Here is an 18,607-nt window from a genome sequence, read left to right as displayed (position 1 = left end):
CCTTGGCTATCAGGAGCAGTCTGCAACCAACTAATGAAACAAGCAGCGTGGGAAACGAAGCCTACGGTCACCCCGTCCCATTGAGCGTTGCAGTTAATACCAGAAGATCTCAGAGAAACCAGCCTGGTTTAAGAGCACCACAGCCATTCCCCATCAGGATGCCTCATCTGCACCAAACACTCGCATGGGGCAGATCTATAACAGATACTGGAAACTGGCCTGGGGCCTCCTCAATTCCAAGCATGGCAAATGTGGAATGGCACCAATTTACTTGTACTGCTTTAAAGAGCAACCAATTTTCTTCTTTAGCCCAGACTCTTTTTTTCCCCCCCTCCTCCTACWTAAGGATGCCTTTAGTTCCAAGTAGTGCTAAAAATGCCTTTTTGATTGAAACTCAATTGGACAGACCCTCCTTTGCACTCTCAGCTCTAGGGAGAGCTGCTTCATCAGCTTCACCAGCATGCATTCATGAGCTACAATTCGGGTAACTYAGGAGGGAACATTAAACTTCTGGGGATTTTTGCAAGTTTGTTAGTAGACAAAAGTCCTGCAGCAGTTTAAAAGCTGCAGCGGCATGATCAGGAGAGCATCCGTCCCACCAGCCCTGCTCAGGGGGCCACTGTGGACTGGCAGGTCACTCACTGAGAAATAGTTCCTCTTGGCTGCAATGTTAGGGTTGTTGTCACTCCAGTCRTACGCCAGTTCCTCTTCCTCCTTCTCATTCAACCAAATCAGCTCAGCAGTGGCTCGAGACACAAATCCATGCAAGCTCTGGAGATGTCTCAGGCGGAAGCTCGAGGTTTCCTGGACGCAATAAAGTGACCCATCCCCTGTGTGAGTTCTCAGAGCAGGGGCTGAGCCCCAAAGAGGGGAGCAACATGACTCCTCTTCCCTGCTCTGATGACGACCGGTTTCTTCTCCCACCTCCCCAGCCGCAGAGCAGGGATGCTCAGGACCAGAACAGCAGGGATGGACCATGCACTCCCCTGGCAGTGGCAGAAGGTGCTACCAGCACGCACAAAGCCCACTCACCATCAGCTTGCAGTACTGCGTCTCCAGCTTGCCAAGTGTCTCTGTGTAGCTAGCTCGGAAATTCTGAGACATTTTACCCTGAAGGATGAAAATGTTCCTGTTACTCAACACAAAACAGCATCCTTTGAAACCCCATCTCTAAACCTTTCTCCCCAGCTCTCCATGAGCAAGTAGGCAGAGAGCACAGCTCAGGGCAGCAGCCTCTGGTATCAAATCAGCATCAATTCCCAAGCTCTATCCTTAAAAAATACCTGCTCCCCAGACACCTTTACTCAGCTCAGTAAGAGCTGACCTCCCGACCCCCTCACCTTCTCAATGCCACCAAACCTTTCCAAACATGTCGTGCCGTGCGTGGTGCCACCAGCCCCTACCACCATACCTCGTACATCCGGGCCTCCTTTACGCTGGAGCCCAGATCCTCCACACTAGTGTGGACATGCCGCTGGGTCTCCAGCTGGGATTCCACGCTCGGCAGGTCGCTCCCCCACTCTGCCCGCTCCAGCCTCATCTGAAACAGGCCAAGAGGTCTAAGTCAGCGCTCCCTTTCTGCAGGAGCACATCTCAAAAGGACATGAGGGCAAAGAAACCTCCTAGGTCACTACAGAGGCAACAAGTACCAAGCCAGCCCTGGTAGAAAGTCCTAAATCAGTGTTCAAACACTGAATGATTTCAGAGGCAGCCCACACAGGCCTTACACCCAGATAAGACCAAAGGGCTCATTGGATCAGTACAGTTTYGTGTGCAGTTTTGAAAGCATCTTCCAATATCCAGTGAAGAGCAGGATCACAAGAGAGAAAACCCAACTCAAGACAAAAGCATCAATGCTTTCCAGAAACTCTGAGCCATCAAAACAATTGCTATTCGCGGACAGAGACAGGAAAAAAAAAAGCACAGATCATTTTCAGTTTTACCCTTTGATGTGGTCTGGGGAGCAACTAAGCTCCCAGCAGAGAGCCAGGACTCACCTGCATTTCTTCCACCCACGCCAGCAGCTCGTACACAAATCGGAGGCTGCCCTCATCTTCAGAAGAGGAGATGGCCACCAGCTCTGCCCTGGTCATGGGCTTCCGGAACCAGGAGGTAGACGAGGTGTGCAGCCCTTTGGTCAGCGACTCGCCCTTCAAGTGYGTTGTGCTCAGCGTGGAGGTGGGTACCAGCTCCAGGGTGGAGAAGTGGCCTTTCCTGTACAGGTTAGTGCACTCAAGTCTCAGCGTCACCAGCTCATCTTGCAGCCGCATGATCCTGGAAGAGCAAAGCAGGCACGAGTAAAAAGCCTGACACAGCTGGTGCAGGGGAGCCCTGCACGTCAGACCCTGACCACACTTCTCCAGCCACAGGCCATCTTGGACATGGCCCCACTCACCTGAACACCAGCTCCTCCAGCTGGTAGTAATTCTCATCCCGAAGGATCTGCACATCCACCTGTAGCTGGCGGATGAGCCCCTCGCACTCCTGAAGATACATGACCACGTCGGATTCGTACTGCACCGGCTGGCCAGACTCCAGGTGAGCAGCGTCCTGCACCAAGACAAACGAGAATGAAAGCTGGGTCCCTTCTGGCCCATGCGCGTGAGCAGAGAGATTGAGATGGTTACTCAACATCGATTTTAAGGCCAAAAGGACCCTGTGACCCTCAAGCTTCACTAAAATCAGAGGGGGAAAATACCACCCCACCACTCACAGCTTGCAGTGTGTTCTTCGCTAGAGTGAGTTTTTCTTCACAGCTCAGAGCACCATTCTGGATTTTGTTAGCAATTTGTAGCAGCAGTTCCAGCCTGCAATGACAGAGGGRAAGAGAATGAGAGAAAGGCTTTGAGCTGCCCCTGCAGCCATGGGAGCAGGGGATGTCCCAGCAGGGAGCTTTGCCTGCTCCAAGCAGAGCACCAACCTCTCCACTGCTGGCCGCAGGAGTTTCTCACGCTCCAGCATCTCTATGATCAGCTTGCCCCATTCCTCCTCTACATCGTTGGGGTGGTAACCCTGGGGCAACTTGATGCGGCCAAATTCAATCCATACCTGGAAAAAACAGCAGCAGAATGGCATTTCATACCTTGTTCTCTAGTTGGCAAAGAAAGTGGGGCTATGAGGCAACAGTACTGCCTCATGTAGCATGGTACCTGCATGATGATTTACCCTGAGGGTTATTTCCATTTCTCCATTCCAAAACAAACCTAAACTGAGCATGTTTAAGTCTKGCTAAAAGCATAACACTCCCAGCTACACGCCTCTGTGCAGCTGAGAWGATACTTACCTCTAATAGTTTGTAGAGCTCCTCTATCCTTCCTTTCTCCTGCTCTTTTGCTGGGATTTCAGTTTCTTTGAAGTGTATGTATTGATTATAAAGTGCCTGGGGTGAGAAAGACTGCATCAGAAATCGGCCTGGGGAACGATGCCACGTGGCTGTCAGAGCTGAGCGTTGTGGCACCCTCCGGAGGGCCCTCGCTCCAGGACCTACCTTGAGTTCTACAGGGTTCTGGGGGAAGGATTTGTCTGACATGAGTATCGTGTGCTGCTTGATCCACGAGATGAGAGACTCCACGCGGTTCTGGTATTCAAGCCACCTTGAATCCACTTCCTGGGAGGCGAGAGAGACCTCGTAAAGCACCGCCAACAGGGAGGACTCCGCCAGGGCAGAGGCAGAGCACGGCCCCAACAGGTCCCCAGGCACAGCAAGAAGAGACCCGACACAGCGTGGTTGCAGCTGTGCTCATCGCGAAACGCAGCGGCTGTAACGTGGACCAGCAGCCTGGGTCTCCTCGCTGTGACGCCATCTCACAGGCACAGGATGGAAAAGGGAGGACTCTTCTTGCAAGCTGCTCTCCAGAAGCCAGCCCAGCTTCRCGAAGCTGCTGCCCGCAGCTTTCCCGAGAGCTCAGAACTTGGGGCATAACCTAAACAGTCCCCCCGGCTGCGGAGAACACCACGACCTCACTGGCACACGGGCAGTTTAAAAGGGCAGACACGCTAATGGGGAAGCTCCTTCCTTCCCTCGAGCCTATTCCACTCAGCAGCCATCTGTTACGACTGAAATGGAAGCCTCCAAACCCTCCTCCTGAGGGACACAGCGAGCAGATGCCTCCCAAGCCACTGTTCCAGGTAGCCACGGATCAGCCTCCCAAACAGTTCAGGTGCAAAAAAGCAGCAATGCTTACGATAGCACTGATCCCTTCTCCTCCCTCAGGGACTTTGGGAAAGGCATCGTAGATTGAAGACACGTAAGTTATCACAGACTTCTCATCTGGAGATGGGACATCCACATCTGGAAGAGGACAGGAGAAGCACAGTAAGGCAGAGGAACACCAGGAAGCGGAGAGGTCAAACTTTCCCAGCACGAGCTGGTTTTGCCCACTGGGTCTGGCCAATCTCTCACCTTCTGCATCCAGCAGCCGAGTGACTCCCAGCCGCTCCGCAATTTCAAAGGCCTGCTCCAGATTCTCTCGGTTGCTCTGTATTTGCACCCTCTCCATGTCCACCAGATCTGGCCTGCAAGACACATGCCAGACTCCTGACGCAGGTGCTAGCAAACAGCACAAGGTGCCCGGGGTAGAGCAGGCAGGGACAGGCACTGCTGACCCAAAGGCTGTGCCTCGGCTTGCTCCGAGGCCCTGTCCCAGGCTGGTGACACTCCAAGGGGAGTTGGGCTGCACCACCTCCCTGGTTAATCCCCGTTGGGAAGGGGAAGGATCAGGCAGTTCTCCTAAAGAGCTGGGTAAGGAGGAGCTGCTGGGGAAAGAGATGTTGCTCCCCGCAACCTCACCTACTATTGCATGTCCAAGCACTCCAGACTACCACCAAATCCAGAGGTGGGAAGGGACCCCAGGAGGTCTCCAAGCCCATCCTCCCACCCAGGCGATGCTCTCCGCCGCTCTCTTCTGCCTACCTGTATCTGTGGATGAGGGCATTGAACATCTTCCCATCGCTCCAGCACGAGGAGAAGTTGGTGCACTTCACTCCAATGTAACCTGCTGTCACCTTCTGCGTCCACAGGAGCAGCTTCTCCTTGGCCGACATATCCCCCGACTCTCCGCTGATGTAGATATCGGAGATCTGTGAGGGTGCAGCATAGCCATGGGGTGACTTAGGAGAAGGAAAGAAGCCACCAGGCACATCTGATCTCTATAAACATGCACTCCATGTGCTGTCAGGGAGTGAGAAGTCACTTACAGTATCTGGGGCTCCTGGGTGCATCTGGGAGCCTCCTATTAAACCTCCAGGACAAGGATCACTAACCAAAGAGGGCATTAGGCACATGGGGCACCTCTGCCCTGCCCTGCTCCTAGGGGCTACGACACAGATTCACTGAAAGCACATCAGGTGATCCCTAGGAAATGTCGCAAGGAAACTTCTCGTCACCATGTGCAAAAGGAGACCCCACGGCCCGTGGGCTTGGAAACGGACCACCAGGCCCACAGGAGAGCATCGAGGTGCTGATGCGCTGYGTGACCTGGGCTGGCTGAGGTGGCCCCAGACAGCCATGAAGGAGGCATGGCCTGTCCCTTGTCCTGCTGCTCAAGGGCCGGTGTCACGGCACCTCCACGCAACTCACAGCAGCACTACCGCCAACCCATCTTGCGGGTGGCTGCGCTCGGAGAACGGGGACAGCAAAGCAGAAAGAGAAACCCCAAGTTTCCACGCTTCCCCTGGCCCACACGATATTGCAAAAAAAACCTAACAAGGAGGAAACAGCRCTCGAAGGTGCAATTTGAGAATAGCCACGAGCACAGAGCAGAGGAGCGGGGGTCCCCCTCAGGCACCGCTGGCAAGCGGAGCGGCTCCGAGCAGGGCCACCGGCCCCGAGCAGTGCTTTCGGGGGGACGGGCAGGGTGGGAAGAGGGTTGCCGCATCCCCCTCTGCCTCGCTGCGCCTGGCAAGGCGGGTGCCGCAGGGTGCCGGGGTACGGTGACCCAGTTTCCCAACAAAAGCGATCTATAGTCACAGATTCCTTTAGATAAACGCCCAGGCCTGGCTGCGAATCCCAGGCTTGCACGTGACAAAACGCACGTGTCTCGGCACGCCAGAATATTTCTGATTGACGCAGCTTTCTCCTCTCCCATCCCCTCCCCACCAGCTCCCCAATTAGTACGATTACCTCCCCTTCATTAAGAGGCAGACAAAAGGGAGGGTCCGAGCTGCACGTATTCCCGCGGCGGAGGCAGGACGCCGGTGGCATGCCAACTCGGTTACGTGCTCGCTGCTTCCCTCGCCTCCCGGCACTGCCGGGAAAAGGTGCAGCCAGGGCCCAGCCCTATTTGCTACCGCACCAGGGCTCCTCAAAGACCCCTCCACACTCCTTTCCCCTAGTCCTTAAAATATCCCATCGCTTTATTCCTTGTAAGACAAGAGCTCGAGAAACGCTCAGCCGCATCCCGCTTCCTGCTACCCCTCGGCGAGGAGGCTGGTGCCGGCCCGCAGCCCAGCCCAGATCCCCCTTGCAGGCAAAAAAAGGCACCTGCCGGATGGAAGACAAACCGCTCCCGCCTGCCTCCCCGGCGCCTGGGGAAGGCTCTGCCAAAGCGCGGCGAGGAGCGGCGTAATTGGTATGCTGCGGCTCGCCTCCCTTCCCGGCGCCCGATACGCTCATCACACACAAAACTGCTCTTTGTCAGCCGCTGCCACGCAGCCGGCGCTGCCGTTAACTCTTCCCGGCCCAGGGCGAGGGTCTGCTCCCGGCAGGGGGGACGGGGATGCTCCGGCGCGCGCCGTGCCTCGCGAGCTCCGCGTTATTCAACGGCCGGGCCCTTCCCCGCCAGCAGGTTTGCACGAGACCCTCCTGGGGACCAACTTCCAGAGGCTCAGGATGTGGCACCGGCTCCACCCTCCCTTCTCCTCACATCTGTCTGCGTCAGGACAAAGATTTAGGGAGGCACCAGCGAGAAAAGAGACCACCAGCTCGTGGGAGCTGGCGCCAACCCCTTCTGAAGCTTTTTGGGACCAGCCTCTTTCACCAAGCAACCAGTAGCTGGAAGCTGAAGTCCAAGACGTGGCTGTGACAGTGGTACCACGTCAGAGCTCTTCATGGTCGCAGCCTCTTCCCTGGCTCTCCAAACGCTCTACCTGCTCATCCCCGGGGACGAAGAGCCGGGCCAAACTCMCAGCCGCATCCGATGAGAGCAGCCGAGGGACCTCCGAACAGCAACGCCTCCTCTCGGCCAACCCCAGCCCCAACCCCAGCATCCTCTCCCTTTCCTCCTCCTCCTCCTCTTGGAGACTAGCATCACACCCTCCTCAGAAGAGGCAAATGACCCATTTTCTCTTCCGGGCGACTCTTGGCTATATATCACCTGTATCATTAAAAGCATCTTTGAACCAGCCCAGCAATCTGCTGCAGGAGAGAGGGATGGTCTCCGCTCCCCACCCCGGGAACGGAGGCGGCACCCGACTCCGAGCTCAGCAGGGCGCCTGGAAAACTTGCTCCGCGCGGAGCTGATGACAGTTAGTTTCTGCTTCGCTCGCCTGCCTCCCCTCCCTCCGCGTCCCTCTGCTGCGCCGGGCTAAAGGGGAGGGTACGACATCCGGGGGACGTTTCCTGTTCCCCATAACCCCGGTGCCGCCCCGTCTCTGCCCCCTTCACCCAGCCCCAGGGGCAGCGTTAAACGCGTGCAGGGGGGAGATGACGCCCCCAACGCGTGTCAGACCGTGGCGAGACGGCACGTGCTGCAGCAGCCCGAAAGCACCTGGATCAGCGGCTATAGCGAGCGCACGGGCCATGGCAAAGGGGCAGTTTCACCCGGAGCAGCAGCAGCCGCCCGGAGCTCCCGGCTGCCGGGGAAAGGACCAAAAGAGTCCAACCATTGCCCGATGTCCCTGGGCTGCATGCACGCGACACCGGAGCTTCGGCGGAGATGCTCAGTTCCTCCCGGAGGGCAGAGAGCCATCCCCCCGGGACACGCGAGGATCCGCACCAAATCCCCCCRCATCCCGCTCCCAAAAGGCAGTTAGGGTAATCGCGGCCACTGACCCTTCCTGCAGCCGTCCCCGCGCGCCCCCTCCGAGCCAGGCGCTCCGCCTCGCCGGGGCGCACGCGGTCGTCTCCCGTGAGAGCCGCCGAGGTGCCGCCGGCTCCAGCGCCCGCCGCCAGCCGGCGCGCCGGGTCGCTGGCGTACCCCGAGGAGCAGGGGGCCGTGCCGAAGGAGGACCCGCTCGGGGACGCCGGCAGCTTCGTGCTGCCCCGGGTCCAYGTGCCATCTCCCGCCCCAGCAGCAGGCCTGTCCCGAGAGGATGGCAATCCCGCCAGGCTGCGGCTTTCCAGCTGCTCCACCATGGGCGACGGTGTAGACAGCTCCGAAACGGTGCCCGGCTCGACGGCGGAGGAGCTGGTCCACGCAGCGCTTGAACTTTTCTCATTGCTTTCTTCCCTCTCCCAGGTCTCCCGTGTCTTCGGGGGCTCCTCGCTGGCCCCGGAGCAGAGCCCCGCTGCCGGGCTCCCGCTGCCGTGGGCCGCCGCCGTCCCGCTGGGCACCGGCAGCAGCACAGCCCTGCTGCTGCCGGGGCCGGTCCGCTGCAGCTCCACCAGCCGGCTCGCCGCCTTCTCGCGGTGCCTCTCGGCCGGGTTCTCGAGCAGACGGGCGACGACGGTSAGGCCTTCCTCCGGGGAGTCGCCCGCCGGGCCGGCCCGTGGCTCCAGCACCAGGCGAGCCGTCTGGATCTCCCCCTGAAACCGCTCCTTCACCTGCACGACGCGGCCCGGGTGCCGGGCGCCGGGCCCCGCACCGGGCACAGCCTCCCCGACCAGCGCGGCACCTTGCGGCAGGCTCCCGGCCGGCTCCGCTGCTCCCTGCCGCCGCGGAGCCGCTTCCAACTTCAGCGCCTCGTCCTCCTCGGCGACCTCCCCGCCGGCCGAGGGCTGCTCCTCCTCCGGCGCTGCCTCCGGCGCCGTCCTCTTCTTCCCCCGCCGCTTCCGTTTGAAGCGGACCCGTTTTTTGGGCGGCAGGGGAGCCTTGCCGGCCGCCGGCTCTTTCGCTCCTTTAACGCAGCCCAGAGAATTCCCCATCGCCGTGCCGAGAGCGCCGGCAGCAGCGCAGCGAAGCTGGGCTCCGGCTCCCGGATAAACCCCGGCTTCCGCTTCATCRGATTAGACGCACATTCCCAAACGTGCGGCACCGCCAGCTATCCCTCATCTTCTCCCCCGCGCGCTGGCGCACGCGGAGGCTCCCAGCYGCTGCCGCTCCAGACAGCCATCTTACAGCCTGGGAGCTGCAACAAGACAAATTCAAAGCATCTCACTGCAGTTCAGAAATCACTTGACCTAAAAGCAGACGGCGCCCGGATTGGCTGCAGCGTTCGCTCTCCAAATATGAGGTAATTGGAGCACTGCCCTCGGTAACACAAACAGAGAGCGAGAAGCAGACGGAAAACCGGGGAGAAGGGAGGGAGAGGCTGGGAGAGGGTGGTGGGGAGGAAGGGGGGAGGGAGGAAAGTGGGAAAAAAAAGGAAAAGGAAAAGAAAGGGGGAAGGTTGGCAAAGGTAGCATAAAGGAAGGGGTGGGAGAGAAATAGGAAAAAAGCAGGGAGGAGTCAGAGCGGCTCCGCACGCATACCAGAGGGAAACCCCACAGCGCCGGAGCAGAAAGCCCGGCACCTGCCTCGGGCACCGAACCCACCCCGGCGGCTCCGGGGGAGGCGTCATGGAGGGACTGCTCCCGCGCACGGAGATTTCCTCCCCGATTCTTGAGCAGGGAGAGCCCAAAGGGGCCGTGGCAAGCGCCGACCCTCCTGCCAGGCATCCCGAACCGGCAGCGCGGAGGGGCAGCTGTGCCGCCACAGAAGGTGCTCCGGGTGCCTGCTGCTGCCGCGGCTCCGGCACCGCTTCCCGCRGCGGTGACCCCCGGGCACCAAGAGGCAAAGCCAGCAGCCTGCACCCTCTCGCCAGCGCGGAGGCRACCGCAGCGCAGCAACACGTGCCAAAAGCAGGAGCGAGGCAGAGGACGGGGAGGAAGGTGGCATCGAGAAAGGGGGSGGAGCTCAGGGGCCGGAGCCTCTCCTCGAGGAAGGGACCCCGCTGAGCGCCCACGGCCAGGGGCGCCCACGGCAAGGGGCAGCCCCCAAACCCGGCCCTGCACTCCAGGCCCAGGAGAGCTCCCGGCGCACAGGCTCCAAATGGGCACCRTCGCGCCCCAAACCCCCTCCCCGGGGCCTCGCTGGCTCTGCCGGGGGGGGAAGCCGGGGCGGCGCTGCGGCAGCGGGATACGGGAGATTAAGGGCTCCGCAATAGAGCTAGAACCCGAGAAAAAATCCCTTTAGCGCAGGCGGGGAGAGGAGCCATCGCAGCCGTGCAGGCCCATCGGCGCCAGCCCTGCTCCCCCATCGGCCCCGTGGGGCTGGACACCCAGGTCACCCACCCCAGACCCCCGGCAGCGCAGTGGCAGTGCCACCTCCTGGCTTCCYGGCCCAGGAGGGGACCCGGGATCCCATCCCACATGGGAAAGGGGAAGGGCCGGGCAGTTGTGGAAAGCGCCGGCGGTTCCCTGCCTTGGCTCTGCTCTCCTTCTCCGGTTTCCTCCAGGCCCAGGGGAGAGCAGAGACCAGCCCCACAGCCACCCCGAAGGCAGTGGGGAGAGGATGGCTTGGCAGACACCAGGGCCCCACATCTCCCACACCAATGACTCATCAGCATCCCGGCCCTGCTCAACCCCGACTGCTTCCCAGGACCAAAACACCAATGGAGAGCCTTGTCAGCAGCTTCGGACCCAATTCATATCCGTGCATTAAGTTGAGAAGCACAAATGCCCCAGAAAGCATATTCCCAAGACATCCAGGTCTAGAAGTCTGGCAAAGACACGCTGGCCTGGCCACCCCGGCACCGGGAGCGTGCTTGGCTCGGGCATGCGCGGGCACTCGGGAACGTCCCTTTGAGCTGTGCCCAGTCATCACTTCCCCATTCGCAGGGACGGTGCCACCCAAAAATGCCCCCAGTAGCAGAGACAGCCTGCGAACGCACCAGCCCTGACCCCTCCGCATCATCACAAAAAGCCAAAACCTTCCATGTTTTCCAAAATAACTAGTAGCACTGGATGCCCGGCTACGCTGGGGGCTCCCAGGGGGACTGCGCACTCATCCTCTGAAAATGGAAAGCTTCCTTAAGAGGTCTCACAGCAAGCGCTCGTCGTGTCTGAAGGATGCCAGTCGGGATACGTCAGAGCCTGGATGCGGCAGCTCCCAGAGGCTTGGAGACCTCCCAGGGTCCCTTCCCACCTCTGGATGCAGCAGCTCCCAGAGGATTGGAGACCTCCCAGGGTCCCTTCCCACCTCTGGATGCGGCAGCTCCCAGAGGATTGGAGACCTCCCAGGGTCCCTTCCCACCTCTGGATGCGGCAGCTCCCAGAGGCTTGCAGACTTCCCAGGATTCCTTCCCACCTCTGGATGCGGCAGCTCCCAGGGGCTGCTCGTACGTGGGGGAACCGGGACGGCAGCTCGTTTGCCTCCCCACGCTGATCGCTAACAAGCAGCTCCCAGCACCACCGCTGAAGAAGCGGCACGGGAGGGCGGGCAGGTCCGTAAAGAGTCCCGGGCTCCCTCCGACACCGCAGGCGGGAGCCTGAACGGCAAGTGTTAGCTCCCGGGCGAGGAGCAAGCGACTCTGCACTTCGGCTGGCTCCCGAAGCAGCGAGCCCAGCCGGGCACAGAGCCCCCACGGCTCACACGTGGACACTCGACCACCCTGGCACATGGCAACACGGTTATGAAAGGTCTTCTCCAAATTGCCACCCCAAACAGGAGACATCAGCAAAGGCGTCCGCAACCCGCGGCACGGGCGCACAGGATCCTCCTCGGCCACTGCCGCGCGCAGCGACTCCCGGCTCTTGGAGACCGAGGGCTCACTGCGGCATGCACTYGCACCCCGTTTCCTCGCCCACCCTTCAAGGACTGGGTTTAATCATCCTGGTTGAGCACGGTCCTCCCCCATCTCTGCTCCCCCTTGGCAAGGCCGTTCAGAGCATCCTTCCCAGCTCCCCAGTGCTGCATCGTGGCACTAGGGGCCCCACGTCAGCTTCCTGAGGGTATCAGAGCAACATCGCAATAACACGAGGCTATGAAAGACCTGAGACCCTGTTCAGCAAGAGCATCCATAATACACAATGGCTGGAGATGGTCCTAAGTTCCTTCCCCAGCACCGCAGCTGGAGCAAACAGTTTCTCCCATCCTCATCCTGAACTGCTGTCGTGCAGCTGACATTTTCCACCCTAACGAAGGGCCCTGCGGCTTCTGACTCACTGAAGCAACCACGCAAAGGGCTGAGAGCGCCTCTGGGACGAACGTCCCTGCCCTGACGTGAGCTCGCCCTGTCCCCGCGCGGTCTCCTCCGAGTTCGCGGCCTCCTCCGGAGCTCAGCTGAGCAAACAGCTCCTGCCAGCAGCCTTGGTGCCAACCAGGAGGCCACAGCACACAATCCATCATTAATGATTTAGTTATGTAAATGATGAGAAAAGGGAGTTGTTATGCGCTGACACTGGTCTCCATGACACTGCGATGTGTGTTAATCCTCCCGAGCAGGCTGCGCGCAGGCCTCGCCATGAGACACATGCACGCGCGGGGACAGATGCCAGCGCCCTGGGGAGACAACATGCTCCCTCCATCTGCCCCGTGTCCTTCAATGGAAAACATTCGCGGCCTACCTGGAAGTGGAGGATAATCGTCCATATGAGCCCCAGGGTGAGCTTGGGGTTGCCGTCCGTAATGTCATCATTGCGAATGTTCACCAGTTTCACCTGAAAGAGAAGGAACAGGGTCAGAGCTTCCTGTCGGATGCACCCACAAAGAGCACGGCAGGACCCGTCCCCAAGCACGCTGTCCCCCAGGTCCCCGCCGGACCCTCCCTCTGGAGCCTGCCCCAAGCACCCAGAAGAGGCAACAGAAAATCAAGACCCTTTGGCTAACCCCCGCGCTTGCCGGAGAGGCTGCGCGTCTCCGCGGCAGACGGACGAGGCCACCCCGCGCCGCTGCTCTAAGGGGCGGGGGGGTTACAGGAACCGGTTTGCACTTCTCCGGCCAGGCATCCAGAAGTGCTTTACCAGCACTTAACCGCTTGATTTCAGTTCACATGGAGAAGTGTCTCTCCCCAAAGCCCCCAGCGCTGCTGCATAATTTAATAGCTACAGACCACAGAGCATGGTTAAGAGAGGACGGGCCAGCTTCATTAACTCCCTCCTGGGCTCAAAACCAAGCTGCTAAAAATCAGCCCTACCAACAGCAGACAAGCCAGCGCTGCCCGCAGGGAGGAGCGGAGCAGGACCCCCCAGGACCCCCCCCATGTCCGGGCAGACTCCAGACCCGTGCCCCAGCCCCCAAACTGCTCCTTCCCCCTGCTTCCCTCTGGAGCGGTTCATGAACCGCACGGAGACTCCTGCAACAGCCTCAGCACTTCCAGCAGATGCCGACCGCAGCAGCGCTGCCTCGGCTGCTGCTCCCGCCCCCCTCGCAGCCCCGTTTCCCGGAGCTGCTGCTTGCTTTGGGCTCTTCTCCCCCACCCTGGGGTTGTCCCTGGAGAGAGCAGGGCGCACTTCCCGCCGCAGCCGGAGCTGGGAGCCGCGACCCTGCGGGAAGGAGCGCTAACAGGAGCGTCCGGGGAAGACGTCCCAGCAAGCACTCTGCCGCCAGGCCATGGCGCTTCAAAGGAAAAAGGTGTTTAATCCAAGTAGAGAAACAAGCTCCCAAGAGCCTCCGGCAAAATGTCTCTATCACRGGGCTGGGGAGAGGGAGGGCGGGGGCCTGGAAGCTGTTCACCCTCCCTGGCGTCRGGCATGCGCTCAAATTTATTCAGTGCCCTCAGGCCAGCAGGGAAAGAAAATCTCTGCTTCAGCATGAACCGATAACGTTTATCATCGTCTCCACATCTGCGGGGAGCACTGCGACTGGGAGACCTGACAAAACAAGCCCAGCAGGGCACCCGGCCCCGGGGAGCTGCAGGGGTTTCACCTGCACCAAGAACAAGTCTGGGGAYGCACCCGCCGCTGCGGGGCGAGAGGTCTGGCCAAGGAGCCGGAGCAGCTCCTGCATCCCCCCGAGACACGCTGAGCGCGCGCAGACAGGCACRCGGGGGCCAGCACCTCCCGCCCGCCTGCCAGAGGCGGCCCGTCCTCCGAAAAGCAGAAGGAAGCCGCTGCCGAAGGCGGCTCCGGGCAAGGACGGGAGGATCATACGCCTGAGCTCTGACAGCACGGCCACGTGGTGCTGAGCACAAGCTGGCTGCCCGGCTTCCCGGGCGCGGGCAGGCTCGCACGGCGCACGTCATCGGGGCTGGCATCCGAGCTGCCGGCAGCGCCCGGAAGTGCCGCAGCCACGACCCGGCTGCAACACCTCCGACATCCCGGCTGCAACACCTCCGACGTGCTGAGCAGCCCCAGGGGAGGCTCCGCAGGAGCAACTGATCTGTGACATTTGCAAAACCCCTCCCAGAACAGGAGCCTAATCCCTCATTTTGATACTAGTTTTTGCACTGCACAGACACTTCTGAGTATGCACAAGAGAAATTCACTCTACGGAGCTGGCATTAACCGGCACCCGGACACCTCTGGGACAGGCACACCCCAGAAACAGGCTGATGTTGCTTCTTTACACTCTTCCCAAGCCACAGCCAGAAGAAAGAGTGACAAATCATTCCGGTCTCCTTCTGGAAGAGCTTAAATCAAGAAGCACCTGTCAGGCACTGCCCAGCCCTTACCTGCCGCTGCTTCAGGAAATCCAGGGCAATCTGCACGTTCTGGAGCCTGTGGAAGCGCATCCGGCCCTTCTCRCGCGGCTGCAAAACAGAGGCAGTGGCTTCAGTCGAGCCCTCGCACGGCAGCAGGACTGGGCTGGCAGCAGTCGCATGCACGGCCGCCCGGCACTGCACACCCCGCATGCCCCACGGGGCTTCCCCGATGCGCGTGGGAGCCCGCTCGAGCGCGGCAGCAGGGCTCGGGGTGCTCGTGTGACCCAGCGTGCACGCAACACACTCTGCACTTGCTCTGCAGGCGGAAACTTTCACTATTGCACAAGATCCCACTGAAATTGGACGAAAAGGCCTTTGGCAGGGCACAGAGATGGAAAGCCCCTGAGACATTGACCTCCTGCTCTGAGCCCACCCGTGAGACACCTCTGCCTTCAGCAGGAGACCCCGCACCAAGGCTGCACTGCGCCTGGCTCGCGGCGTCAGGCACCAACAGCTCGGGCTCAGAGGAAGAGGCTTCGTGAGTCAACTTGCCCACCCCAATCCGGGGTGTCATTGCYTCCACGCCATGGTCAGCAATAGGCAAGACGAGCTGGGAGGAGGGAGGAGAGCATGACATGGAGAGCTACAGCTGCAACGCGCTGCCAGGAGGGCAGGAGAGTCCGGCACGTCCCAGTGGAAGCAGACGCTGCTCTGCAGCAGGATGCGCAGATCCGGCCAGGGACCGGCTGTGGGTCCCCACCCAACGGCAGGAAAACCACGGTCTCAGCTCTGCCCTCTGCTCCGCCGCGGCGTGTAGGACTCTCCCCAGTCAGCAGAGCCGCAGCGGCACCCAGCCTCGGCTTCGAGGCGCGAGGAGGGGCTGCTGCTCCAGGCCCCATCCCTGATCCGCTGGGGAGGGGAGGAACGAAACAGCCTCAGCTGTGCTCATCTCCAGCGGGCAGCTGGTTTTCCAAGATAACTCATGGTTGAGCTCTGGCCTGGGGAAGGGGTACGGGAACGGCTGAGCACGAGGCTCAGACCTCTGTGCACGAACCTGGGCTGCCGGCACCCAACGCCAGGTCTGCTCTGAATCAGCACAGGGTGGGACTGGAGCCCAAACCATGGCCTGGCACAGCCTGGAGGCATCACTGGACTTCTCTCACCCAGAGAAGACACCGCAGCTACTTCGTGCCATCTTTCTCCCCCAGCGTGAAGGGGAAGACCCCTCTCTGCCGGAGGAGCATCGCTGGCGCTGCGGAGGGACGGGAGCTGGCAGGAGGGTGCTGCACCCGCAGCACTTCCCAGGCTCATCAAGCAGCTCGGGAACGACAGGGAAGAGACCCTGCACAGGGAAATCACCACCCAGAGCCGGGCGCTGGGAAATGCATGATTTCTTTCCCCTGACCTAGCCGAAGGGGCTCRGCTACCCGTTGGGTAACCCTCAGCTCAGCCTGGGGCGCGCTTCACTCCACCTCCGTGGGGTCACRGACCACGCGCCAGACCCTCTTCATCACACCAGCCTCATCCTCGCTCGCCTCGCGGGACGGCGGATGTGCCCGGTGTGGCTCCATGCAGTGACGGCGTTAGCAGAGGTCCGAGCGCCCCGGCCAGGGCCCTTCCCCTCCCACCCCAGCCGGTGAGGTTCATGCTTGCACACCAGTGGGTCGCGTGCCCCGACCGCAGGCCGACACCGCGCCGCGCTCGCGGATAATCCAGGTAACGGGAACACAGCCCGGCCGAGGGGAACAGGGGATGGGGCGCCTTGCGGCTCGCCCGCCTTCCCCTCCGTAGGCCGTGCCGCTCCCTCGACCTGCTCGGAGCCAAGCAGGGCGCTGGGTCACGCTGGAGCATCCGCGGGCGCCCGCAGTGCCCCGCTGCGTCCGGGACGGACTCAACCTACTGCGTCACCATCCTCTTCCTCCTCGCGCTCTTCGCTGCTCGCGCGGCGCCAGGACGGCGCTCTCACCAGGCGAAGGCTCCTCGCGCCCGACGGCTCTTTTTGCTAACGAGCAGGGCACGGACGACACCGACGGGGAAGCGACACACACAGGGAGACAGAATGGAAACTAAAATGCGACGCCCAGGTAAAGGAAAAGGCAGCAGCAAGGGGGTCCCTGGCGAGGGAAGGGATGAAGGGCAGCCGGCTCTCCTGGATACCACGGGCGCCTGCCGGGAAGGGCCGGATTCGGGGGGGATGAGGTGGACAGCAGGCGCCAACCACCAGATTCAGGACAGAAGTGGGTAAAATCGGAGGTAACGGTACCCGTTTGCTACAACCCCAGCACTTCTTCAGCACCCGGGGCAATTTCCATGGCCCCCGGGGCCGTCCCACACCCCCTTCTGCAAAGGAGGCTGAAGGCCGAGGTTTCCCCAAGGCTTTGGGAGCCAAAATGAAGAGAAAGTAGCTGTCTGGATCACAAGCATCTCAATCCAGCTTTGCAACACCCACAAACTCTGATTTGGTATCTCGGGAGGGTAACGGAGCGAGTTAACCAGATCCTATTTTAGGGGAAAACTGAAATAATTCCTGCTGTGCTACAGTGTTGCACCAATAAGGATCTTCCCAGCGCTAACTAAATGTGACAGTCTAAAAAGGAGGAGGAGGAGGAGGGAAGGGGATCCCACTATGTTCGAGCTGCAAGAATAGATGTTTGCGTGCCAGACAACTATTGATTTCCACAAATCCGGCTCATTCAGAGGTTGCTAAGTTTGGAGCAGGATAGGGCAGCACGAATCCTACCAACTCTGCGAACTCTGAGCTAAGCYGCCAGACAAACGGTCGTGGAAGCAGTTCTCATCAGAGCCATTATTATTCACTATTTTAAATATATAGAAAAATATGGAAAATAAGTGCTTGTAAGCCCTCCCAGAAAGAGGGGTCTACCCGGGGCACTGTAAAACGGCAGTTTTAGATAATCACACGCTTTAGTGGTATCCAAGAAATCAGCATGAGGAACACACATCTGAGTGAAAAATATAAATTAAAAAAAYAATAAAAAAAGAAAACCAACAAAAAACAAGAACAAAAGAACCATGGCATAAAAAACAACTGCTGATCGCTGCGACTCGACCAGAGCGGAGGGGGAAGGTGCAGGAGGAGGAAGCAGGCGGTGGTGGCGGAGGGGACGGCAGCGGCGCCAGGCGAACCTCCAGACTTACCAGTTTCACGCCCGACAGGACCTCCAGGAGGGAGATCAAGTTGTGGCCATCTCGCAGGTCCTCGTAGAGGTCGTTGATGTGCTTGCGCACCTGGGGAGACGGGGGGAAGGAAACGCTCTCAGGGACGGGCCGCCCTGCCGCGCGGGAGGAGGGCACCGGCGCTTGCGAGCAGCCGCCTCTCTCCAAGACGCCCGCGTTTAAAACGGCTATTCCAAAATTATTGCTAAGGAGACCAGCCTCCGGTTTCCCAAATGGCCTGGCAGAAGCTGCTGCCAATTTCAGACGCACAAACAGATCCCTGTTAAACCACTCGTACCCTGGGCAATCCCGTAGTGCTGCATGCAGAGCTCGGAAGAAAGGCTAGCTCCGTCCTGAAGCAACACTGTAATTTATTACATTACTTTATAACGTCCCCCGCAAAATACCATATGGCATTTAGTTTCCATTTAAGAACAGAGGGTATTTTCCACGGGGAAGCACGGCTGCAAAAGCAGGCTGATTGCATGCTTTCTTGCTCCGTTACTAGTGCAGGTGGGAAGTTCTCCTAGAAACACGAAACCTCTGTACCGGCTCTTCCCCCAGCAAATTCAGGTGTTTTACGCAGCTAAAAACAACCCCGCAGGGTTTTCATATAGCAGCCTGACCCCTCCGCCCCCCTTCCCTTTCTAGGATTTAGAAGCAGCTGGAAGGTGAACGCCGAGGTTTGCAAAGCTGGCGGAAAACACTGCAACACCTTTAATGCCCAAACCATATATATATATWTTTTTAAACAGAAAATTAATGAAAAAAC

At 59.8% G+C, this 18,607-nt stretch overlaps 1 protein-coding gene across 6 annotated transcripts in view; it reads right to left on the bottom strand.

Annotated features, from left to right (window-relative positions):
- Window positions 1–18,607, bottom strand: part of LOC112975573 (microtubule-actin cross-linking factor 1, isoforms 1/2/3/5-like) — an 82,091-nt gene that overhangs the window by 43,905 nt on the left and 19,579 nt on the right. For all 6 annotated transcript variants that reach the window (XM_026085861.1, XM_026085859.1, XM_026085862.1 and 3 more), the window contains exons 3-17: window positions 17,818–17,907; window positions 14,689–14,766; window positions 12,644–12,736; window positions 4,913–5,079; window positions 4,403–4,515; window positions 4,185–4,291; window positions 3,488–3,607; window positions 3,284–3,379; window positions 2,921–3,048; window positions 2,714–2,807; window positions 2,396–2,550; window positions 1,998–2,274; window positions 1,412–1,540; window positions 1,033–1,110; window positions 643–804 (exon numbers count right to left, since the gene is read on the bottom strand). In XM_026085861.1, coding sequence (XP_025941646.1) covers window positions 643–804; window positions 1,033–1,110; window positions 1,412–1,540; window positions 1,998–2,274; window positions 2,396–2,550; window positions 2,714–2,807; window positions 2,921–3,048; window positions 3,284–3,379; window positions 3,488–3,607; window positions 4,185–4,291; window positions 4,403–4,515; window positions 4,913–5,079; window positions 12,644–12,736; window positions 14,689–14,766; window positions 17,818–17,907 — 1,887 coding nt within the window. The remainder of the gene's footprint in view (window positions 1–642; window positions 805–1,032; window positions 1,111–1,411; window positions 1,541–1,997; window positions 2,275–2,395; window positions 2,551–2,713; window positions 2,808–2,920; window positions 3,049–3,283; window positions 3,380–3,487; window positions 3,608–4,184; window positions 4,292–4,402; window positions 4,516–4,912; window positions 5,080–12,643; window positions 12,737–14,688; window positions 14,767–17,817; window positions 17,908–18,607) is intronic.

Source organism: Apteryx rowi, unplaced genomic scaffold, assembly GCF_003343035.1.
Source record: "Apteryx rowi isolate R43461 unplaced genomic scaffold, aptRow1 scaffold_68, whole genome shotgun sequence".
Classification (NCBI taxonomy): domain Eukaryota; kingdom Metazoa; phylum Chordata; class Aves; order Apterygiformes; family Apterygidae; genus Apteryx; species Apteryx rowi.
The sequence above is the reverse complement of the archived record's forward strand: the minus strand, read 5'-3'. Positions and strand labels throughout refer to the sequence as shown.